Source organism: Nannospalax galili, unplaced genomic scaffold (genome assembly GCF_000622305.1).
Source record: "Nannospalax galili isolate Female #2095 unplaced genomic scaffold, S.galili_v1.0 scaffold263, whole genome shotgun sequence".
Taxonomy (NCBI): domain Eukaryota; kingdom Metazoa; phylum Chordata; class Mammalia; order Rodentia; family Spalacidae; genus Nannospalax; species Nannospalax galili.
The window spans coordinates 2,586,659-2,611,860 of record NW_008350402.1 but is presented as its reverse complement, the minus strand read 5'-3'; the positions used below and the strand labels follow the sequence as shown (position 1 = coordinate 2,611,860).

The following is a 25,202-nucleotide window of genomic DNA, read 5'->3' as shown; positions in this document are numbered from 1 at the left end:
AGGCAAAACACTCATACCAATAAATAATACAAACAATAAAATAAACCCACACACTTTCTTGTTCCAGTCTCTGAAGGTATCTTTGACTTGTGTTAGTTTCTTTCTTGTTTGGAGATGGGGGTTTCTGCATCATGGCTGCGCTGATCTCAAACTCCTAGGCTTAAATAACTTGCCACAGTCTCCCAAGTAGCTGGGGTAAAGTGGCACTTGCTTTCTGTTTTTGTTTCCTTTCTTGGTTTGGTTCTTACTTTTTAGGGTGATGGCTATGAAGAAAAAGGTACTTTTCTTGGCCTTTGCATATGTACCCTTCCTCCACATAAGTGTGATTAACTGGGATTGCTTTATTCGTCCTAAGGTATAGACAAAGGTGCCTGTGTTAACATGTCACTTAGAAGAACATTTAAGGAAGTTTGTATCTGAAGTTCCAACTGCTCTTAGTTGGTAAAGGCATGCCAGTACAAGAGCTCGTGGCTAGTACCACCATGTAAACCCCCAGGAAGTCGGGCCACAGTGTCCCTATAAAGCAGATGATTCCTCTTGAATTTTCCAGTTCTAGAAACTATAGAACTCGCCAAAAGGCGTCTGAAGTTGCAAAAGTGCTGTTAACTATAAAAATACAGGAAAGAAAAATCTTTTCTAAAAAATTATTATTTTATGTATACTTCTGTTTTGCCTGCATGTAGGTAAGTGCACCCGTGTCGTGCAAAGCCAGCGGAGGACAGAAGAGACTGTCGGAACCCCTGGAACTGGAGTTATGGACAGTTGTTAACTACTATGTGGGTGCTGGGATTCCAACCCGGGTCTTCTGCAAGAACAGTCAGTGTTCTTAACTGCTGAGCCCTCTCTCCAGCCCCAGAAGAAAAATCTTAATGAATCTGAATCGATTACACTCACTATGTAGACCAGGCTGGCCTTGAACTCACAGAGATCCGCCTGCCTCTGTCTCCCGAATGCTGGGATTAAAGGCGAGCGCCGCCCGGCTGAATCTATTACATTTTAGTCGGTTCCAACCCACACTGGCTGTGATTTATGACATACTAAAAACTTTTTAGAAAGCCAGTGTGTACCAACAAACATTCGGTCCTTCACTAACCCGGGAGCCACAGGAGTCGACCGCCGGCCCCACAGGCCTTTCCAGCAAGTGGCATTTCCGCCTCTCAGACGCTCCTCCCTCCCTGCCAGTCACGAGTTGTCTACAGGGCCCCGCCCCTCTTCCTGCTGATTGGGCAACTCCTGTCCTCTGATTGGTTGCCCTTTTCTGGCTCGCCCACCCAACCGGATATAGACCCCGGGCTTCCGCTTCTCTTTCCCCTTCCTCCCACTAGTCCTCCGGTAGCGGCCGCCAGCACAGCGTCCGCTGCCCGGGGCGGTTTCGGCGGGTCGGTCGGTTGGGCTCGGCTTCGGGTCGGTGCGGTTGAGTAGCCGTCATGGCTGAGCTGGATCCATTCGGCGCTCCCTCTGGCGCGCCAAGCGGCCCCGCGCTGGGGAATGGGGTGGCGGGCGCGGGCGAGGAAGACCCGGCCGCGGCCTTCTTGGCGCAGCAGGAGAGCGAGATTGCGGGCATCGAGAACGACGAGGCTTTCGCCATTCTGGACGGCGGTGCCCCCGGGCCACAGGCGCACGGAGAGCCTCCGGGGGGTCCGGGTGAGAGGACGGCGGCATCCAGGCGGGAGGACTGGCGGGGAAGCTGGGGTCGGGGTGGGTCGGTGCGCTTCTGTGGGTTGGTGCTCCCGGCTGAAGCAGGGGTTAGGAGGCGCGCAAAGAGGAAGCGAGACCCCAGCCCGGCCATGCACAAACCTCCGCTGGAGCAGGCTGCGGGCCTCCGAGTACCTGAGTGCTGCTGGGTCGGCGCGGAGGAGAGCAAGATGCTGTGCCTGTAGGGCTCTGGAGCCGGTTCTGTCCAACTTGTTACGAAGCACTGAGTGTGCTTTAAGCCTGGTCTCAGAAGCAGCCGCATTAGCGCAGTTTGGCCAGAATTACAGAGCCCACCCAGAAAGAACCGCGTATTAGGAAAGGAGGGTGGGAAAAGACTACTTGAGACATACAAGCAAGCAAAATGGCAACGTAGTTCTGGAGTTAAGATATGTGGAATGTTGGCTTATGGGGAGGAAGGGCGATGTGAATAAGTTCAGAAAAGATGGTCTAACTCTGGAGGAAGAAACTGGCCCGGAAGAATAATTGGTACCGTTGTTGAGTGTATCGCGGCCGGGACTCCTGATGCTCTTCCTGTGGAATCAGCTTTGGAAGGCCGTATCGCCCAGAAAAACCTAATCCAAGAGGGAAAAAAGGTGACTATAGAGTGCAGTGTGGCCTTTCCCCAGCCAACTCAAGCAAAAGAGAAAGGGGGGCAGGGATAGGATGAGAGTTTGACCTTTGGATGCTTTCACTGTGTGTGATGCTTAGGATTGTGGTGTGGGAGGAAAGGTTGAGTGGTAAAGACCTATTCAGTAGTTTAGGGAAGTAGGAAATTCGCTAGAAAAAAGCGAGACACAATGACTTTTCCTTTACAGAAAACAAAAACAAAAAAGAAACAAGCTTGGCATTGTGGGGTATACACTTAGGTATTTGGGAAGCTGTGGCGGGAGGTACTACCAGTCTGAGTAACAGAGTGAGCCCCTCCTCCCCAATTAAAAAAATACAACTTAAAAAGAAAATGGCACTCTGGCCAAGTAGGAATGCCTACACTGTAAGCACTAGGCTCACAGGGCCAGGTGACACAAATGAGGAAAACAGCATGAGACAGTGAGTGTTGGAGAGAGGCTTTGGTGCGCAGGAATTGTGCTTTGTGATGAGACCCAGAAATCTCAAATTACTATTCCAACCAAGCAGAAGATTTTGGGGCAGTTTGCAGCCTCTAAGATTTTGTACTATACCGTGCTACCTCTTAGACAAATCAGCCCCCAACAGGAACTTAACAAAAATGTGTAATACACCAAAATACGCAATTTACAATAAGCAGCTTGGACAGAACTGGGCTGCAACCTGGAGATGAAGTTGACCATATGTGGTTAGAGTTGCTCTTGGGGTGTTTAAAATTTGCCTGAGAATTTTAAAAATTGACTTTTTAGCTCCGTAATTTCCTAGATGGAGGTGACTTGGTTAAGAAGAGGATGGACCCCAAGTCAGCTCTCCTTTAGACTGCTGCATTCTAAGCAGTCACACAGCTGTTCTGCCTGAGCATACTGTTTGGGGCAGGCAAAAATTGGGAGACGAAGGACCCATAGTTAGGAGACTTGTGATTTCAAGGGACAGTGTTATAGGTCTTCACTGTCACATCTTAGCAGGGTGTCTGACTATAGTAGGTGTTCGGTGCATAACATAGAAATGGGCAAAAAGAGTCCTGTACAAGCTCTTGGGTAAGCAGTTTGGGAAGATAAAACCCAGATACTAGAGCTGCACACTTGAGCCTTTTGTGCATCAAGCTTTCAGCAAAGGGAAGGAAAGGAACACTTGCTGACTTAGTTCCTGGGAAGACATTCTTTGGAACTAAGCATTTAGTGACTTAATGCCAGGTCCTGAGAGTGTGTTGAGGTTGGTAATAGTGCACTGTCAGCATTTCCTTTTGGGATTAGAGAACTTGTTGGACACTTTCATACGAACACACTAGTGGTTGAAATTCTGTACTATTCTGTGCTGCTTGAGTGTGAGCTTTATGGTCTGAGGCAATTTATATGACTACCATCACTGCCCAGCACGTTTCCTTCTCTGTAAGAAGGTACGTTATATATGCCACATAATGTTTTTAGGATTATATTAAAGAGTGTCTATAAAGTGCTTACTGGTATGTAGTAAGCACCCAGCGAATTTTAGTTGCTTTTATTTCCTATGAAGAAAGGAGTTAGAAGGTTATAGGCTTTGGGATATACTGAGTAAATTGAGAGGTGGTAGTAGGTGGGAGCTCTATTGTGTGTGTATTCTCCAGAGAGAGGGAGAGTCAGAGATGGGCAGTAGGCTATAACTGATGTGGAAAGAGGAAAAGATCTAAACTTACTCCCTCTATGGGGGAAATTACCATGGAAGATGGGCACAGACAAAACAGAAGGATGAGCCTTACATAACTCTATCAGTTGTTAGGACCTCAAGAGACGAGACCTAAGTTTAGAGTTAGGAGGCAACCTGGATGGAGTAGCTTGTGAGTATTGAGGAAGCACAGGTGGTCAGGGAGCAGGCAGCACAAGTCCTGAAAAAAAAATCTCTCAGTTTTGGGGACTCTGGGGGGTGGGGGGAATGGGACTGGAGAGAACAGAAAGGATTGAGGAACAGGGGAGTGACTAAGGTGTGACTAAGTACTGTTTCTGACAAGACAAGTCCTTTCTTGAAGGAGAAAGGTGCAGGAGATGAATTGAATTAAGGGAAAGCTTTGTGGAGGGAGTGTAGTCTCTCTAACCTCAGCTGTCCTGGACTTGATAATATATACCAGGCTGGCCTGGATTGCTAAGATCTGCCTACCTCTGCCTCCTGAGTGCTGTTATCAAAGGTGTGCTACAACTCTCAGCAAGGGAATGTAATCTTAATGGTGGAAATGAGAGAAACTAAGAGAATGTCACCCATGATGTTTGGTGAGTGTGCGTTTACTGTGTGTCAGGTACTCCTTATACTTTTGTAGCTCTATAAGCTAAGTAGTAGAATCGTCGTATTTCAGGTGAGAACTGATGACTGGGCTAGTTAAGCAGTGTTCCTAAGGTAGTAAGCTAATAAGTGGCTCAGCTAGGATTCAACCCTAGGTCTGCTTGACTTCAAATATTGGGGAACATGAAAAGTTGAAGGTGATTTGCTCTTCGGAAACTTAACTCTGACTCTAATTTCTTTTCTTTTTTTTTTTTTTTTTTTTTTTTTTTTTTTTGTCCTTTTGAGACAGCGCCTGCCTGTAGCACCAGCTGGCCTGGCTATGTAGGCCAGGCCTTGAACTCACAGAGATCCACCTGCCTCTTCCTCTACCCAGCCTCTAGTTTTCTTTCTGGACATTTTAAGATGCCTGAGAAAGTTTTTCTTCTGGATCATTGAGTTACTTAGCTTAGCTCTTCTAAATAAAGGACCCTAGATATAATTTCTCTTTGTTTCTGTCCTTTGACCTGGGTCAGTGACTTATAAAACAATGTTAGAACAGTAGTACAACAAATAATAGAGAGCTTAAAGTATGCACCAGAGGACCTGGATGAGTCTGCAGACCTGAAGGACAAGCTGCATGTAGTTTAGGAGGTGTGGGATGAGCATTGCTCCCGTTTTACATACAGAGTAATGACTAGAGTCTTTTCTTTTGGAATTGTCCTTGCCTGGGCTGGAATATATTAACTGGGTAGTTGATGTGCTAGCTATAATATATTAACCATAGTGTGGGACTGGCCAGGCTAGCCATTGTGGGCTCTAGGATTTAAAGCAATCTCAACCTTCTGTCTTACACAAAAATAAAATCCAGGTGGATTTAAGAGAGGCATTTTAAAATTATCAGAAGAAAGAAGGTATTGTGGGATGGCCTGCAGTGTCAAAGCAGATATAGATGTCACAAAGGAAGAGTTGTTAACATTTACATACTTTTTTTTTTAAATTGTTGAGATGGTCTCACTGTGTAGCACTGGCTGTCTGGCCTGGACCTCCTAGCAATCCATCTGCCTCTGGAGTGCTGGGAGTGCTACCATGCCTCTCTTAAGAACAAGTTAAGTACTAGTCCTAGGTGCTAAGTATCATAAACCAAGTTAAAAGACAAAATAGGGTGCTGGGAATGCAATTTACTTGGTGGAATGCTGGCCTATCATGCATGAAGCCCTGGGTTCATTCCCTAGCATCACATAACTGGGTGTGGTAGTACATACCTATAATCTGATCCCTTGGGAAGTGGAGGGCAGGGATTAGAACTTTGAAGTCATTCTCAGCTGCATAACAAGCTTGAGGCCAACCTGAGCTGTTAGATAAGATCTGTCACAAAAATTAAAAATTAAGGGGGGGAATGGAACTGGGGAGGTGACTCATTTGGTAAAGTGCTTGCTAGTACCACAAATGTGAGAACCTGAATTCATACCCCCAGTGCTCACACTAAAGCTGGCACTGTGGTGTGTTCCTTTATTATCCCAGTGCTGGGCAAAGGAGGCAAGAAGATCCCTGGGGCATGCTGGCCCACCAGTCAGTCAGTGAGCTCCAGGTTCAGTGAGATACCCTGTCTCAAAAAATAGAGAGCTGGGCGTGGTGGCACAGGTACTTGGGAGGCAGAGGTAGGTGGATCTCTGTGAGTTAAAGGCCAGCCTGATCTACATAGTGAGTTCCAGGTCAGCTGGAGCTACAGGGAGACCCTGTCTCAAAGGGACCCAACAAATAATAATAACAATTAAATGATAATAATAAAGTAGAGGGACTGGAGAGATGAACACTGCTCTTGCAGAGGACCCAGGTTCGAATTCCACCACTCACATGGCCAGTAACAACCATCTGTAACTCCAGTACCAGGGAATCTAACACCCTCTTTGACCTCTGAGGGCTTTGCACGACACAAGTGCACTTAATGTATATGTAGGCAAAACACTCATACACATAAAAATAATAAGATACCCAGGTGTGGTGACGGGCGCCTTTAATCCCAGCACTTGGCAGGCAGAGGCAGGCGGAGCTCTGTGAGATCAATGCCAGCCTGGTGCACACAGTGAGTTGCAGGAAGGCTGGGGATAGGGAGACCCTGTCAAAAACTTAAAACAAAAACAAAGCAAAACAAATAAATAAACCAAAAAAATGGGCTGGTGAGATGGCTCAGCGATTAAGAAAGAGCATTAGCTGCTCTAAAAGAGAACCCAGGTTCAATTCCCAGCACCTACATGGCAGCTAACAACCATCCATAACTACTTCCAAGGGATCTGATGCCTCTTCTGATCTCCATGGACATTGCACGATATGGATGTACTTACATACATGCAGACAATCAACTCATACACATAAAATAATAAAAGTAAAATATTTAAAACAAACAAAAAAACAAAACAAGAATAACAACAAAAAAGAAACAAAAAATTGTTCAAATGAACCAGGCATGGTGTGTGTGGTTGTAGCCCCAGCTACTTAGGAGGCTAAGGCTGGAGACTTGCTTACGTCTACGTTTGCAAAAAGATGGACAACATAGTAAAACGCCATCTCAAAGAACAAACACATAAGCAAAAATAAAAAAATTTTAAATGGTAAAATTAGCAGAGTTTGTAAGCCATTACCTCAATTAAAATGATCAGTGACACAATATACCAACACGACTGACTTGTGTGTGCACTTTAAATGGCTGAAATTATGGTGTTATAGGCATGTGTTACACCTAGCTTATATGGCACTGGAACGCACACCTTTAGTCCCAGCACTCGGGAGGCAGAGGCTGGCAGATCTCTGTGCGTTCAAGGCCAGCCTGATCTACATAGTGAGTTCCAGGACAGCTGGGGCTACAGGGAGACGCTGTCTCAAAAAGACCAAGAAAAAAAAATAATAAAAATAATAATAAAGTGGAGAAGAATTGAGGAAGACCTCTGCCCTCCACATGCATCCACACCCACACATTTGTTCGTACACAGCTAAGAGAAAAAAGACAGAATGGTGGTAAATATTTGCAGTATGACAAGACTTAATGAAGAAAACCTGATGGTCAAAAGATAGCAAAAACAGGAAAGCTCAGACAATACGGTAAAGAAAATCAGATGTCACATGTATTACTTCACAGGGAATAAGTAGTCTTCAGAATAAATATATCCTGTGACCTAGCAGTTCTACAACAAGAAATTTATTGCAGGGGAGCAGTTGAAAATGCTAGCCAGTCACTTTTATTCATTTCTTAGTAACCTTTGTTAAAATCGATAGACTGTATGCCACCTGCCTTTTGGTTTCTTGATATAGGGTATAGGGTCTTGCTCTATGGCACAGGCTGACCTGGAATTTGCTGTATAGCCCAGGTTGGCCTCCCAACTCTGATCTTTCTGCCTTGACTTCCTGACTGCTGGCTCTATAGACATGTACCACTATGCACAGTTCAATGTGTGTGTGTGTGTGTGTGTGTGTGTGTGTGTGTGTGTGTGTGTGTTGGCACACTTGTGAAAGCCAGAGAACAACTTGTAAGAGTCAGTTCTTTGCTTCCACTCTGTGGGTTCCAGGGATTGAACTCAGGTCGTTAGGCTTGGTCACAAGCACGTTTGCCCACTGAGTCATCTTGCCAGCCCCTTGTACAATTCTCAAGAAAAATTATTTTTGTGTGTATCCTTGGGTCTGTCGTTTGTCTGTTTTCCGAGTATGTGCAGGAGCCTGCAGATATCAGAAGTGGATGTCAGATTCCCTGGATCTGGCACTTGTGAGCTAGCATGTGGGTGCTGGGAATTGAACCTGGGTTCTCTGCAAGAGCAGTAAGCCTCTTGCTGAGCCATCTCTCTAGTGGCCCCCATACAATTTTTAAAACAGTATAAAGTAATGAAAGGCCATTGATAATCAATAAGCGACACTATCATAAAGCACAGGAGTGACTAGGGGTATAGGTCAGTGGTAAAGCCTGTTTATGGTCCTGGGTTCAATCCCTAGCACCAGGAAAGAGAAAAAAAACCATAATGAACAGGAATAAGCAGTTACGGAAATTAAGAAAAATAGAGGAACTATGTTGAAATAATGAAATTCAAGCAAACCAGTGGTTGAAACAAATCAAAACTCAGGTGAATTACTGTATTCTTATACTCTGTTGTTTGTGTGTATGAGTGTATTGCCTGCATGTATGTAAGTGCACCTGTGTTGTGCAGTGCCCACAGAGGACAGAAGAGAGTGTTGGATCCCCTGGAACTGGAGTTACAGACAGTTGTTAGCTGCCATGTGGGTGCTGGGATTCAAACCCCGGTCTTCTGCATGAGCAGCCAGTGTTCTTAACCACTGAGTCATCTCTCCAGCTCTGGGATTAGCATTGTTAAAAAATTACATTTATTATTGTGTGTATGTGTAACTGCATGTGCGCCACTGGAGGTCAGGTCAGGACAACTTGCAGGAATTGGTTCTCTGCTTCTACCATGTGCATCCTGAGGATTGAACTCAGGTCATCAGGTCTGGCAGTAAGTGCCTCTACTCTGCTGTGCCCACTTTAAGTCTCACTATTTAGTAGTTTGCAGTGTCTACAGAATAAAGAACTACATTCCACCGTATAGTCCTTAATCCTTTGGCCAGCATTTGAGTAGCCCTGATTGACAGGCTAAAATCTTATGTCTTACAGATGGTGTTGATGGAGTGATGAATGGTGAATACTACCAGGTACAGAGTACTCTGATTATATTAAATGATAGCAGTCTAGAGTTTCATCTGTGATTTGAATTGACCCACCTTGAAAGAGACCCCAATGCTGGTGCATTAACATTATCTACCAAAGTGGAGGATAAGTGGCATTGATAGAACATTTTTTAAAAGATTTTATTTTTCTATGTATAAGTGTTTGGCCTGCGTTTATATAAGTGTGCCTTTGTCATATAATGCTCATGGAGGCCAGAAGGTGTGGGATCTTCTAGAACTGGAGCTACTGATGGGTGGGTGTTAGCCACCATGTGGGTGCTGGGAACCAAACCCAGGTCCTCTGGAAGAGTAGCAAGTGCTCTTAACCCTGAGCCATCTCTACAGCCCTGTTTTTGTTTTCTGTTTTTGGTTTTTTGTTTTGTTTTTTTAAAAACAGGGTCTTGTTGGGCATGGTGGCACACACCTTTAATCCCAGCACTTGGGAGGCAGAGGCAGGAGGATCTCAGTTCAAGGCCGGCCTGGTCTACATAGTGAGCATAGTGAGTTCCAGGACAGCTGGGGCTACAGAGACACCCTGTCTCAAAAAGACCAAAAACAAAACAAACAAACAAAAAAAAACAGGGTCTTACTCTGCAGCCTCCATTGGCCTTGGACCCTTTGCAATCCTCCTGCCTCAGCTTTCCAAGTGATGGGATTATAGGTATGAGCCACTGTGCCCAGCTAAGAACATTGTTTGAAAGCTTACTAAATCTGCCCTAATGTTACTGACTTTTCTCAGGAAGTAACCCTTCTTGATGATGATGGTGATGGCCATTTTAAAGACTGTGTGCCATGTACTGGGTCAAGCACTGTAATAAGTTAGTTACTAGTACTTTAAATAATTCTCTTTCCATCTTTGTTAATAGCTTGATAAATTTAAGCTGGTAATAATTCCTCCTTGACCCAGTGGAATAAGTCTCAGTCAACATCCATGACTTTGAATTGGTTTATTAACTCTCAGATCAGACCTCATAAAGCACTCCTCCCTGACTCATCCTTACCTGCCTTTTTATTCTCTCTCTGGTTTAACTGTAGTTGTTACACTTTTTTTTTTTTTTTTGCCTCTTTCCTAGAACTTACTATGTTTTGATAGCTGATATTAAATGACTTTTGCCTGAATGGTATAATAACATTTGTTTGTTTTGTTTTGTTTTGATTTCTTTGAGTTTTTGAGCAGGGTCTCCCTGTAACTGGCCTCTGCCTCCTAAGTGCTAGGATTAAAGGCATGTACCATTACACCTGGCTTTATAATAGCATTTGAAGTCTTGGGCTCTAGGTCTTTCTTTGCTGTGCACTCACCAGAATTTAAAAGCATAACGCATAATCTCTGTGTCAAGTGAAGAAAATATGTCCATTGCCCACCTACCTTCAGCTTGCCTATTGCCCACTCATTTCCCACTCATCAGCAGATAACAACTACTCTTCCTTATGAGATTGCAGAGATTCAGTGCAGTAATGAAAGCTCTCTCCTGGTATGGAAAGTTGAATTTATTTAAAGGAAACCTCTAACATTTACAACAGCAACCAGTCGGGGCTGGAGAGATGGCTCAGCGGTTAAGAGCACTGACTGCTCTTGTAGAGGACTCAGGTTCGATTCTCAGCTACCACAAGGCAGCTATCAACTGTAACTCCAGTTCCAGGGGATCTGCCCTCTTCTGACCTCCATGGGCATTGTACAACATGGGTGCCCCTACCTATGTGCAAACAATATACTCATACACATAAAATAAAAATGATAAATAAAATATTTAAAAAACAATAGCCACCAGTGCTATATGTAACCAGAAGTTCTAATTTTTATAAGGTGTATTTCAGGAGGGAAATTTGGATACTGATAGAGTATAATTGTGTTTGTGTTAAGGAGAGTAATGGTCCAACAGACAGTTATGCAGCTATTTCAGAAGTGGATCGATTGCAATCAGAGCCTGAAAGTATCCGTAAATGGAGAGAAGAGCAAAGGGAACGCTTGGAAGCCCTGGGTAAGGAATCCTTTTCTATCTTTGGGTATCTGTTTTCAGTGGAAGAGTTGATCTGGACTCTACTTCTATTCCCTTTTAACATAGTGTCTTTGGTCTTTGGGAAGCTGGTTTCTCAGCCTGAAGGTCACAAGGCCACTGACATGGCTATGCTTAATCATACCTGGGCTGTTACGGGAGGAATATGGTAGTAGAGAGAGTCATCTCCTTCAGAAAGACAGAGTGGTGGTATGGGAAGAGCCTTGGACTTGAAGTGAAAGGCTGGGTTCAAGACTTGACTCTTGATTGTATATGTGGGCATTTGGTTGTTCAGGTCCTTCAGTCTGTCCTCCTCTGAAGGAGTATCAGTGGTGTTGACCTCAAGGGTAACTGAAAGGGTTTTTATGAGAGTGCTTTGGGAACTAAAGTCCTGTCCACATGAGTGACAGTCATACTTCCTTTACCATTTGAAGGATGAATTTAGGCAAGCACAAGGAAAATCCAAAGTATGTTAGGAAATGTGTTAGTCCTTTCCCACCTATTTATATTTGTGATGAAACATCTGAGAAATCAGGTTTGGCTCACATGTCAGAGGTGTCAATCTATGGGCTACTGGCTCCTTTGCTTTTAGCTTTAGGTCTGACAAGGCAGAAGCATCATGGCACAACCAGTGTGGTGGAGAAAAATTTGTCCACCTCTTGGCAGCTAGGAAGCAGAGACAGGTGAGCCGAGGAGGTCATGGGGAACACACACCTTCAGAGGCATTCCTCCAGCCAGCACTTCCTTCAGTCAGGCCTCACCTTCCAGTGATCCATTCAGTTTTGTATCAGTCATGGAGTGATCATTGATTAGGATAGATCTCTCACAGTCCGGTCACTTCTTAATAGTGCCACTGGCTAGGGACCAAGCCATTAGTACATGAGCCTTTTTAGGGGGATTCATGTCTAAATCATAATAGGAAATCTACATTTTGGGATTTGGGAGGTGGGGTTAGTGTTGTTTTTTTTAAAAAAAACCTTACTATCCCTATAAAGTAAGTGTTTACATTTTTATGAGTAAAGAAATTGAGGGTTATAGATAGTATTTGAAATGAACAGCTAAGAAGTAGTAAAGCAGAGTTTGACTTTGTCTCACTTGCTTCAAGATCCATATTCATCCCCTTGAGCCACATTGCTTTTGAAATGCATTCAGTGTACATGGCCATCTTGCTGGGTAGGCCAAGCCCAGCTTCAGGATCCACCAGCCTGGCCTCTGGTAGATTTGTGAACCTTCATTTGTGATCAGGAGAGACCTGCTATCTGTACATGGTGGGTCAGAGTGGCATGCCAGTGTGAGGAGGTAGCCCAGAGTGTATTCTTTTCTCAGCTTCTTATTAAAATAACAGACATACTCTAGGCATGGTGGCACATATCTTTAAAAATATTTTATTTATTATTTTTATTTTATTTTTTGTGTATGAGTGTATTGCCTACATGTAGGTAAGTGCACCCGTGTCATGCAATGCCCACGGAGGACAGAAGAAGCTGTCGGATCCCATGGAACTGGAGTTATGGACAGTTGCTAGCTGCCATGTGGGTGCTGGGATTTGAACTCGGGTCCTCTGCAAGAACAACCAGTGCTCTTAACTGCTGTGCCATCTCTCCAGCCCCTGGTGGCACATATCTTTAATCCCAGCCCTTGGGAGGCAAAGGCAGGCAGGTCTTTGTGAGATTGAAGCCAGCCTGGTCTGCATCATGAGTTCCAGGCCAGCTGGAGACCCTCTCATCCCCCCACCACCCCACCAAATTTACAAATAAATTTTGTGTGTGTGTGTGTGTGTGTGTGTGTAATGTCAAACATAATAGTGGAAAGGAAAGTTAACATTGAATAATTTTCATTGTGCTGTATTGGATATCTATGTATGTATACTTTATATAGTATTTACACGTATGCCTTTTGTTCTGGCTGATCTGCTTTAATAGACAGCGTCCTGTCTATTTTATTGTACATCTTGTAGAAACAATGGCATTCTCCCATGTACCCACATTGCCAGCAGTATTCTCTCGTGAGGGCATTGACCTAGTGGAAGCATGCCTCCTTATTTTTCAGATGGGGTAACTGACACCTGGAAATAGGAAAGAACTTGACCCAAATGACTTAGCCAAATAACTAACATATCAGCTCTTTTCTCCCTGGTTCAATTTGCACAACTTTCCAAAAAAAGATACATTTATGATTGCCCTTCTGTAGCAGCACTGTCTGAATGTAATTTCTTCAGTGGAAATGTTTGGTGTCTATTCTGTAGACCAATTCTCCTAATATTTAATAGGGTACGGTGATAATATGGTAGCCACAGGCCACATGTAGATATTTAAATAGCCAGTGTAGATACTTAGTAGCTTGTACCTACTGTGTCAAATAGTGTAGCTTTAGGAAGGTGAAAATAGGTTGTCAGGTGCCAGTAGCTTTGGTCTTTGCTGCTTGTTTCTTGTGTGTCTTTAGTGAAGGCTTTAGAGGCAAAGCTTGTCTTCACAGAAAGACAAGCTTGGTGGGGGAGATTTCATTTTCTTTTTAAATTATCAAGTTTTGTACCTTGTGACTACTGTGTGACGAATAGTATTTTTAACTCATGATACCTTTTTTTTTCCTTTCGAGACAAAGAGTTTCACAGTGTAGCCTTGGCTGGGCTGAAACTTGCTATGTAGACCAAGCTAGCCTCAGCCTTCTGAGTGCTGAGATTACAGGTGTTCACTACCACTCCCAGTTCAAGATGCCTTCTTGAGAGAAGTCAAACAGTTGGCCTGTGAAATTGTGAAATTGATCCACAAATAGGGTGTTTCTTCAGTTTTACCCTTTTCTCCACAAGAACTGTGAGAAAGCACAAAATGTTAAAAATGTAGAACCAGTGTCAGTGGTTTTGCTTAGCCACTCGCTATGTTCTCAGTAGTTTTCTTTTTGTAAGGAACAATAAGGGTGGGCGTAGAAGAAGGTGCCTATCAGCATGCCTTGCTTGCTAAGGAGACGTCCTACACTCCTGCCCCAACTCATGGGCTTAGATCTGTGTCTCATCAGGCTAAGTAAACACTGAAGAACTCTGAATTCTGCCTGCAATTGTCAGATCCTAAATCTGTAAAAGCCAGAAGACAATTAAATGTCCTGTTTTATATACTGACTACATTCTGTTACAGATGGTCACAATTTTTACTTAATTTACTTTTAAACTAATCTTTCTCAGAAAAGTTTCCATGATATTTTGGTCCAAATATTTAATTTAAAAAATTGTGCTGGGTTAACACCCAGCATACATTCCTATAATACTAGCACTTGAGAGACAGAGATCGGAGGATCACAAGTTTAAGGCTAGTCTGGGCTACCTAATGAGAACCTGTCTCAAAAAACAAAGACACAAAAAACCAAAAATATTTTTAGTAGTCTTTAGAATACATCAAAAGGATATACTCTCCAATCAAAAAGTACTTAAAATTTTTTTGAATACTTATATATTTGTGTGTGTGCATGCATGAGCACATGTGCTTGTAGCAGTCAAAGGACCTCTAGGGATTGGTTCTTTCCTTCCATCATGGGGTTCCATGGATTGAACTCAAGGTGTCAGGCTTGTGTTGCAAGTGGTTTTTTACCCACTGAGCCATTTCATCAACCCCAAAAGCACTTTTTTGGGAGTAATTCACACTATGAAAGACTTTGCATTTAGGTTTGGTGGTAGTTTTTCATTTCTTTCCTGTTCCTATGGTACCATCAACTCCAGCATCTCTTGTTGTAACATAGTATGTCTTCTGCTCTATGTGTTCCATGGCCAGAAACATCAGAAGTTACCTGGATATATGTTACAGTTTTCAGTGGAAACTCCAAGTAAATGATTCTCCTTTCAAATGAGTTAAATACGGAAGTGAAGAATTCCTTATATGAAACTCTGAGATAGCTTCCAGTTGTTACTGGGCTATTTTAGAGACACATCCTTGTTCACATTTTTACTATGTTTCTTGTAAAAGCCCTAAAAATGCCCGAGAATGCTTTGTTTCTTCTCTTCAAGTTGTTGCCTGATACCATGTCTGGTTCTACTTTCCTCTAAGATACTAATTACAGGTTTTGAACTCTTGCTCTGCACGTTAAGAACTCTCTGGATTACTAGTAGCAGTGATGGTCATATCATGTGATTATTTCCAGGTTTGCATGAGGTCAAAGTATGAGCTTTAGAGTCAGTTTGGGGTTTGGAGTTTGACTCTGCTCCTTACTTAGCAGGGTCACTTGACATTCTGTTTGTTTTTTATCATTGCTTAAAATGGACCTAGAATTTACTGCCTTCTTGATTATTGTAAAGATTGAGTAAGATGTATGTAAAACACCTGCCAGAGAGGATGGCCTTCAGAGCATGCTTGAAGTAGCACAGTAATTTCAAATACCACTTGCATGACTAGCTATGACATGGAACCTTTATTTCTCTAGTGATACATATCTCTTCAACTAAATGTTTGAGGGAAAACCACATTTAATCTTAAGAACTTTTATATTTGAGAATACAGTCTAGCAAATCTAGGTGTGCATTTTCTTATTGTGTCTAGAACCTATTGATTAATTGTTAATTAATTGGTCTCATTCCCTGGTCCCCTGCAGCTCTCTCCATTGGTGTTTTCATTTATAGATAACAATGCTTATACTACCACAGACTCAGCTCTGCAGTCTGAGTAGTTGTACTGTAGTCTACCATTCTCTGATTCCTGAATAATTTCTGTTAGTCTTCCTAATAGTTCCCTGCTTCACATATTTAGTTAGGAGAGTACCACTTTGTGTTTTATAAAAACTAATGACCAAACGTGGATGGTGAACTATATAGTTTGTGGGAAGAGTTAGAAGATAAACTGTTACTGGACTTAAGATGTAATACAGTTGGTAGAGTGCTTGCCTAGCCTGTACAAAGCCAGTACAGCATAAAACTGGGCATAGTTGTATATTCCTGTTATCCCAGCACTCAGGAGGTAGAAACAGGAAGATAAGTTCAGGGTTGGCAATATTTTAAAAATATTAATAATAAATAAATTTTTAAAAAATGTTAATTGTGTGTTTCTAGGGATTGAACCCAAATCCTTGTGCATGCTAGGTAAGCACTACCACTGAACTACAGTCCCAGCCAGAACAATCCAATATTGAATACCCTAATATGAATTAATATTAGCAGCATAGTTAAAGGATCATCTATACTTGATTATTCCCCAATTAGTGTACCAGAAGGCTTTTTTTCTTCTGATGGTAAGTGGGTTGTTGGTTGAAATAGAGTCTCTTGTAGCCAAGGCTGGGCCTTGAATTCACTAGTCAAAACTGGCCTTGAACTCAGGATTCTCTCACTTCATGTCCCAAATACCAGAGTTACAGGTATGAGTTGCCATACCCAATTACCAGGAGGCGTTTTCCTGTTCAGTCAGTATTTCTACAATTTTCTCTTCCTCCTGCTAAAACCGGTTTCAGTTGAATTGAATTTATGGTCCATGAGCAAGGTCCATTTAGTGTCCTCCATGGTGTCTGTGGACCAGGATAAGATGGGTAAAAGACCAGGAATATGATCACTGAGATCAATAGTTGGTTATTCAAAGAGAAGAAAATGGAATTTTATTTTCTTCTCTCTGCTGTTTTTTCCCCATCACACATGCATGCACACATACCCATGTTTAAATTCATTGAGACCAAAATGTTAATGCTTGTTGAAATAAATTTTAAGTTTTCCTTCACCTCATTGGTACTCTTCTGTTCTCTCCTTCTAAAGATGCCAATTCCCGGAAGCAGGAAGCAGAGTGGAAAGAAAAGGCAATGAAGGAACTAGAAGAATGGTATGCCAGACAGGACGAGCAGCTACAGAAAACAAAAGCAAACAACAGGTCAGTCAGTGGTGGTTGTAGACGACCCTGTGTTCCGAGACTAACTCAGTCTATTTTCTAGCATCAAGTCTAGGTTCTTGGTTGTGTCCTCCTTCAGTGTGAAATGTTTTGACAGATTTGGAAGAAGTGTTTAAAACAGGTTGCAAGTCTCCTGGGTCTTGTGAGCATAATTCAGCTGGTCCTTTAGACCCATACCTGTAACTTTGGTATTTGGGATATGAAGTCAGAGGATCAGGAGTCCAAGGCCAGCTTTGGCTATCTAGTGAGTTCAAGGCCCAGCCTAGCCTTGGCTACATGAGACTCTGTTTCAGCTATATTGAGTGTGGCTCTTAAACTGAGTTTGATTTGTATCAGCTAGAACGGTATGTACAGGAGAACCCTGAAATGAAAGGTCAGTTTCATGCTGTCTCAGGATCTCCTTACTTTGGAGATGATTATAGACTTGCTAATGTTGCATTCCCTAAATGGAACCCTGCCTTCTGAAAGAGGCTTCATCAGCGGTCCTTAGCATGGGAGTGTGCTCTGTAATTAGGTAGCTAAGGATGTTCCAACAGAGACTACAGAATTAAGGGTTCACTCAGTACTTACCTGTACTTATGAAGTCTTGAACTGGCTTCATTAAAAATGACTTTTTCAGGGGGTTGGGGATTTAGCTCAGTGGTAGAGTGCTTGAGGCCCTGAGTTTGGTCCTCAGCTCTGGGGAAAAAAAAAAGACAAAATAACAAAAATGCCTTTTTCAGAATGTAGTTTACACTTCTTGAAGGTTCAAGAAAGTGGGGAGAAAACACATTCGTTCTCATACCCTTACCAAGCAGTAGCTATGGTATGCACTCATTTCTGAGAAGCCATGTTTCTTGGAAGCCCTTCTTGGAAGACTCTCCTCTTTGGAGATAGCCTACTGGTATATGTGCAGTGTGGCCCCTCAGGTGAGGCAGATTGGCTTACTTCTGCTGGAGCCTACCTTTCACTGAACAGGACGCACTCCATTAACATTAGTGTGGAAAAGCAGATCAGCCAGGGCCTGAGGGTAGTTTTAATTTTCAAGGCATGTAGTGCCTTAGGTTACTGTATGTGAGCTAGCAGCTCTATTAGGTGGAACTCTATCAGGAAAAATGTAGTTAACTCTTTCACCAGCCAGCTGATGCCATTGTGGGGCAACTGACAGAGTGGATTGACTTTCATACAACAGTCCTTTACTCCTTGTGTCCTTTGTCATCCTTGGTTCTGTCAGCTGTCCCTTGGATGCCATGCCTCTCACTTGGTCACTTCTCTGAGGGAGACACTCTTCAAGGAGTGTCTTTAGTGTTCCATTTGAAGTTCTGATTGAAGAAGAGTGGGAACTACTGTCAGTCAGGTTGTTCAGTTGCCGGAATAGGTGGCCGCCATCCAGCTACCTAGGACTCCTGTTGGGCTTGTCGGTGTGAACTGCTGACAGTGCCGGGCACTGTGCTTACCCAACATGACTTCTTACCAGGTGCAGTCTGGATCTGTAGTAAAAGATTTTCTGGTGTGATGTTACTCCTCAGCAAAGCTGCCTCAGCACTTGAATCTACTCTGAAGCACTTAGCAGAATGCAGTAACTCTTCCTTTTCAGGGTTCTTGAAGCTTCAGCAACTTATATAGATTTTCAAACTTAATATATTGGGAATAGGCTTCCTTCCTGGTAGCAGAATTTTTGCTGAACTCCTGTAAAGAAAGGACTATTTCCATCCTGTTGTAGGCACCTGGCTAGTGTAAGAATTTGAGACTCTGGGCATATGGTCAGGTAGCTTTCTTCACTTGGAGTTGTAGAATGTTGAATTGGCTGGTCTGAGGTGATCCTTTAAAGTTCCAGGGAGTAGAGGAGACTTAACATGCAGTAAGAACATAGCACTGTTAGAACCAACTTACTCTACCTTGCGGAAACTGCTACACAGGCCTGAGCCTATGTATATAAAGCTAGTGGCATGCTAGCCACTGCACATGGTCCTAGGATGGAAGGGATGATATTCACCCTTTACTCCAATGATTCGTCAGACAGTGGTGGTTCGGAGCCATTTACAGATCAGTTGAGGGGCTAGGAATGAAGCTTTGGTAGAGCACTTGTTTAACCTGTGAAGCCTTGGGCACCACAAAGAGTGGGAGGTGTGGATATCAAGCCAGTTGTGATGCCACACTGCTATAACCCCACACTTAGAAGACCGAGACAGGAGAATTGCAAGTTTGAGGCTAACCTGGGGAACATAAACTTTGTCTCCAAAAAAAGGGAGGGATATAGGAAATTCATCTAGTGACTTGTGGTTACTCTGGAAATTTATTTTTGTTTTTTGGAGATAGGGTCCTGCTATGTAGCCTGAGCTGGTGGTGTTGAACTCAGGATCTTCCTGTCTCAGCTGGGATTACAGGCATGTGTCCTTCTCCCTGGCTACTCTGGAGGGATAGTGGCTGACTACTGCCTTCCCTCATCTCTGTTTGCCTCTAAACTCAAATCACCAAAGGAATAGGTGCCAGTAATTCAGATACAGTGATTCATCCCTATTATTTGTAGTTTTAGAAAAGAAAATGGGGAGCTCATTTCAAGTAGGTGTCATTCTCCATGGGCAATGGGTAATCTGCAGGAGCTGGATGTTAGGGCAGCCTCAGTCATATACAAGAAAAGCCGGGAAATTTAAAAGGAGGTTCAGGAATAAAAAGGGCAGCCAGGCTTCTGCCCAATGGATGCCCCAGCCAGTGAGTTACTTGAACATTGGGAGCACATCTAGGCCAAGTACTGTGTTGAGTGGGGAGTGTAGAGGAGTCAGCAGGCAGAGGGGTCCTTGATCCGAATGTAAACTGTACTGTGTTGCCATTCCCCAGATTGCATTTCCCTTTTATCCCAAGTCAGGGCCTACATGTCACTGCACCAGAGCCTGCATCACTTAGTAATGGCCTGTGAAAAATTCCTTTTTAGAGGGTTCAGAACAGTGGTGGGCTCCTTTATGTATTACATTCATGGAGAACTGCCCCAGAGCATGTTCTTTCCAAGCCAAAAGAGAAGCATTCTCCATTACCAGGTGGCTTTTGTGTTGAGGTTTCAGCTCTACCAAGGCTTGAAAACATTTGAAGAATCCATGATTCTTAGCCAGTAGACTTTTCCCCCCATGCCCACTCTGGAGCTTTTTATAGAATGAAGTTCTGAATTGTACTGAGGCCTGTGGAACTAGTCCTATGGTCAGGAATGCCTTTCCCTCTGTCTCCGGCTTCCGTGATTCCCCTGACAATTGCTACTTCCAGGTCCTCTTATGCTAGAGGAAGAGCAACAAGATGGTGCAGCATTTGCTGTGTATAATTTCCTGTTTGTTTTTCAGAGGTCCTGCTTGTCATTGACAAGTTCCTTAGTCTGAGGCTAGTTGCAAACTGATATAGAAGCCTTTGTTGTCAAGTGATGCTTTGACAGGAACCATTAAACCTTTATTCTCCAAGGAGCAAGCCAGACTTGAAATTGATTAGGTTGAGCCCCTTTATAAACTAAAGGGATTACAGGTTTATAAACTGGCTTACCCTTCTTTCCCTTGCCTCCCACTTACTTCACTCACAAACAGCTATTCCCTGCTGAGGCACTTTGAGTTACAATCAAGCTACTCTTTTTGCTTTCTCTACATTTCCACAAAATATCTTCTGTGTATAAAAGTGGGGAAGAAGCCGGGCGTGGTGGTGCACGCCTTTAATCCCAGCACTTGGGAGGCAGAGGCAGGTGGATCTCTGCGAGTGCGAGACCAGCCTGGTCTACATAGTGGGTTCCAAGACAGCCCCACTACAGGGAGACTCTGTCTCAAAAAGACCAAAAAGAAAAAAAAAAAAAAAAGTGGGAAGAATGAAGGGTATGTATGCATTTAAAAAAAAAAAAAAATTAGAAGCTGGTAGCCAGGTAGAGTGGCACACACTTTTAATCCCAGCACTTGGGAGGCAGAAGCTAGAGAATCTGTTGAGTTTGAGGCCAGCCTGGTCTAAATAGTGCGTTCCAGGCCATCCAGGGCTACATAGTGAGACCCTCAAAATCAAAAAAGCCCTGAAATTAAAATTACTAGAATTTGCCTTCAGTTAAATTTATTGTGCTTAGATTAATAACTGAGCATAATTACCACTATTATCATCATCATCATCAAAAATGTCCCAGCGAGTTATGTTGCCTGGCTCACAGCTCACTCTTGTAATCCTAGTACTTGGGAGGCTGAGGTAGGAGGATAACAGGTGAATTCAGGCTAGCCAGAGCTACAAAGTGAGATCCTGTCTTTTTTTTTTAATATTTCATTTTTATTTTATGTGTACGAATGTAATGCCTGCATGTAGGTAAGTGTACCCATGTCATGTAGTGCCCTTGGAGGTCAGAAGAGGGCGTTGGATCCCCTGGAACTGGAGTTATGGGTGGTTGTCAGCCACCATGTGGGTGCTGGGAATTGAACCCAGGTCCTCTGCAAGAGCAGACAGAGCTCTTAACTGCTAAGCCATCTCTAGCCCCCGTCTTTTTGTTGTTTTAAGGAAAGAAAAGAGAAACAGAAACTTCTAATTTTCCATGCTAAACCTGCAAAGGACAGGCTGAAACTCCTTGAGGAAGGTTTTCAGTAGCATGCCTTCACCAGTGTGTCTCCCTCTTTTTCCCAGAGTCCTATCACTTGATTACTTCCCATCTGAGTGAGTTAAGACATGGTGAAGTTCTGGATTCTGAGCTACACTTTGTCAAAGCCAGTCAAAACTATCATAGAAATACTTAGAACTGCCTCAGTGTCTTGAGTACAAATAGAAGCTAGGGCCAGAGTCCAGACTAGCATCCTTTCCCCCAGACCACTTACCTTCCAGCTGATTTTATCTCTAAGATTGGCATTTTGAAACAATCACCTTTGTTTCCAAGACACTGAAAGTCTATTTCCCAGCAAGCCAGTGTGGGGAAGGAAGCAGTAATTGGGTCCAAGATTTGGGACTTTGGGACTTGAGTGCATCTGTTTGTTGCCTGGCAGTATCACATTCGGTGGAATATACTAAGGCTGGTAGAACGGTGGCATGGCTTCCTGGGGTCACCAGCTGAGAAACAGCTTTAGTAAGTAAAATGAGCCTGCACTTCCAGCCAAGCAGAAGAAGCTAAGCAAGTTGTTTATCTCCAAGCCTCAGTTACTTCATCATCTGTAGAGTGAGGTGAGAGCACTCGGCAGCATAGGTTGTTGTGGCTGAGGTTTGAATCAACATAAAGTATAACGTGCTTAATAAGGGCAGTTGCTGGGGCAGGCCCAGAGCTGAAGCTGCAGCACTTGCTCTCGTAGAAGAGTCCCACGTAAGAAGGCCAGCTCCCAAGAAGCCTCTCCGCTGGAACATCCATCGCTGGAAGCCCCAGGGTTAGGACGGAGCCTCAGGAACAGCTCCCCAGAGTGCCGTCACACTCTATTGTGGATTTTAGATGTTTCTGCTTCTCAATGTTCTCTCTTTTTTCCTGCCTGCTTGCCTGCCTTTTGGACTTCTTGCTGTCTAGGGTGGCAGATGAAGCTTTCTACAAACAACCCTTCGCTGACGTGATTGGTTATGTGTATGTTGCAAAACTAATTCCTTTTCTTGTTTTGATTCTTTTTGTTTAGAGTTTATGCTCCTTTTTGTCAAAAGTTGCTTTGCTCTTTAAAATATTTCACATTGGCACTGGGGGCTGCTTGAGAGTTGATAAGCTAGGTATGATTCATTGCTGATTTTGCAGAATTATGACTCCATGCATCCCTGGTGACCATTTTCATACTTGGGATCTTGGAGAGAAGCGAGCTTTCAAAATACGGGTTTTTCATGATCTTGTCTGGGAAGGGCTTGGGACTCAGGTGGACCCTGACCTCTTGCTGTCACTGCCCCTGGTGCTGCTTCCAGGCCCTGTTGCCTCCCTGAGTGCCCAGGGTGGGAAGGAGAGTCTCCCACCTGGGGCAGGTGATTCCCAGGATGTTAGAGCCCAAGAGCAGCACCAAAGTCAGAGCTGGGGAGGATAGAGGGGAGGGGTTCTGCCTGGTCTATTCTTGATCTTCAAAGAATGTGAGGTGGGAATGTGACTCAGGCAAAGCGGGTATCTATCATTGTTCCTGGTCTTCGCTATCAGAAGTTGGTTTTAGTGGCCAGCTTCTGATGCCCTGTCTCCCAGCACAGGCCCCCAGCTATGAGGTCAGGATAGACAAAACTGTCTGGTATGCCACTTCGATTTTTTTAGAAAAGCTTTTTTTAAAATAAGGATACTTGTTATAAAAGCAGTATTTCTGAGGGCTTCACTCTTCCTAAAAATTAGATCCAGCTTTTTGGGAAATAAGGGTGGAATGGAGGGAGGGAAAAAAAAAAAAACCTTTGGAAGGTGGGGGCAGGCTGAGGTCTATATAGAGCCTCCTTAGGCCCATGACCTTGAGATGTTAAAAGACAAAACTGGGTTTCCTGGGCCCCTGGATGCATTTGCAATGAGACTTGTGAAATGCTGGACTTACAGGTGGTTTTTATTTGACTTTGCACATCTCTCTGGAGTAGAAATGGAGACTGGAAAAGGTCGAGTCTGGTTTTGCTGGGCAGCAAAGTGGCCTGGCAAAGCCAGCTGCACGTTCCCGAGCATAGATAGAACGGCAAGGGCATGTCTAGCTTACTGACCATCTGCATTGAGCTCATTCTCATTTTCTATATCTGACCTAAAGTTTCTCTCCTTGTTTCTTTTCTTCTCTTCACCTTTAAGCACAAACATAAACCATCCTTGCTACAGCCTAGAACAGTTAAGTAAACCTTTCTCACTGCCCCTAACTGTGTGTGCCATGAAGTCGCAGTGTTGTAGTGGCTCTGGGCTTCAGCAGTGTTTGCCACGGCCATCCCTGTGATAGTGCCACCCCTCGTCCCCACAGACCGGCCATCTCCATTGCTTTTGCTTTGCCCGTGATGCTTGTTGGAGTAGATGAAATATTGTGTCTTCCCACCTCTAACCACTGTCCTTTGGGGCCGTAGCTCCTGCCAGTTAGTTCCCAACTGCGGGTGGGCTAGCCTTGATGTAAAAGAATATTAGAGTGGCATTTTGCCACATAAACACTGGCGTTGGCTCTCCTGCCAGAGTATGCCCTCTAGTAGCACCAGGCACCTGGCTGGAGAGAAAATGGCAAACTTTTGGCTGAAAGGTGAATGTCCTAACAAATCCCCTTCCAGAATGGCTTTCGTCTCTAGTGCCTGCTAGCATGGGAGCTTTGTCTTGAATTCCTTTTGCTCTGCCCTGTTTCTCTCCAGCCTTAGGAGTAAGTCTTGAGGTTATTGTGCAATGCCAAGGGCTTTTTAGAAATCTCAAGCCTTAAGCCTGAGTATAGCCCAGCATAAGCTATTCTCCCAAGTTCTTGACCAGCCTGCGCTTTGTTCTTGTTCATTAAAGCAGTGTGTAGGTGGCCAATGACTTGCTTTTTAATGCTCTTAGGCGCAGAAACAGCCCGAAAGAGAGACAGACTGAGCCCTGAACCAAACACCTGTATTCCACCATTTTACACAGCAGCCTGGGCACCTGTACGTAGGAGAGCTGGCCATGTCTGCCCCTGCATCTGACCTGGGCCAGGGGCTATTACTCTTGGTAAAACCAGAATGCCATTGAGTCAGGGGATAGGGGAGGTCACTTTTTTTCTAGCAAGGCAGCCACCAGGTTGCTCAAAGGGCGTTTTACATTAAACCAACATATTTTGTTATTGCTTCCAGGGCAGCAGAAGAAGCCTTTGTAAACGACATTGATGAGTCATCCCCAGGCACTGAGTGGGAGCGGGTGGCCCAGCTGTGTGACTTTAACCCCAAGTCCAGCAAACAGGCCAAAGATGTCTCCCGCATGCGCTCAGTCCTCATCTCCCTCAAGCAGGCCCCTCTGGTGCACTGAAGAGCCACCCTGTGGAAACACTACATCTGCAATATCTTAATCCTACTCAGTGAAGCTGTTCACGTAATTGGATTAATTATGTTGAGTTCTTTTGGACCAAACCTTTTGTCTTTAGAGTTGATCATTGTTTGTGATTGCATGTTTTCTTCAACTGTGTTCTCCCTGGCATTCAGAGAGGAGAGGGGAGGAGGAAGAGGAAGGGAGGGAAGCTCCCAACAGTAGCCTCGGCCTTTGCTTTTGTGCATTATTCTGAGAATAAATTTGTTTCAAACAATA

At 43.9% G+C, this 25,202-nt stretch overlaps 1 protein-coding gene across 7 annotated transcripts; it reads left to right on the top strand.

Annotated features, from left to right (window-relative positions):
- Positions 1 to 1,146: 1,146 nt before the first annotated feature.
- Clta (clathrin light chain A) lies at positions 1,147 to 25,202 on the top strand. 7 transcript variants are annotated; one of them, XM_008847715.3, is made up of 7 exons: positions 1,295 to 1,644; positions 9,200 to 9,237; positions 11,114 to 11,231; positions 16,963 to 17,074; positions 22,554 to 22,607; positions 23,766 to 23,801; positions 24,755 to 25,202. In XM_008847715.3, the coding sequence occupies exons 1-7, from the start codon at positions 1,428 to 1,430 to the stop codon at positions 24,924 to 24,926; spliced, it is 747 nt and encodes a 248-aa protein (XP_008845937.1). In that variant the 5' UTR covers positions 1,295 to 1,427; the 3' UTR covers positions 24,927 to 25,202. The 7 variants fall into 7 exon arrangements, with proteins under 7 accessions (XP_008845940.1, XP_008845942.1, XP_017657304.1 ...); XM_008847717.3 differs by lacking the exon at positions 22,554 to 22,607; XM_008847716.3 differs by lacking the exon at positions 23,766 to 23,801.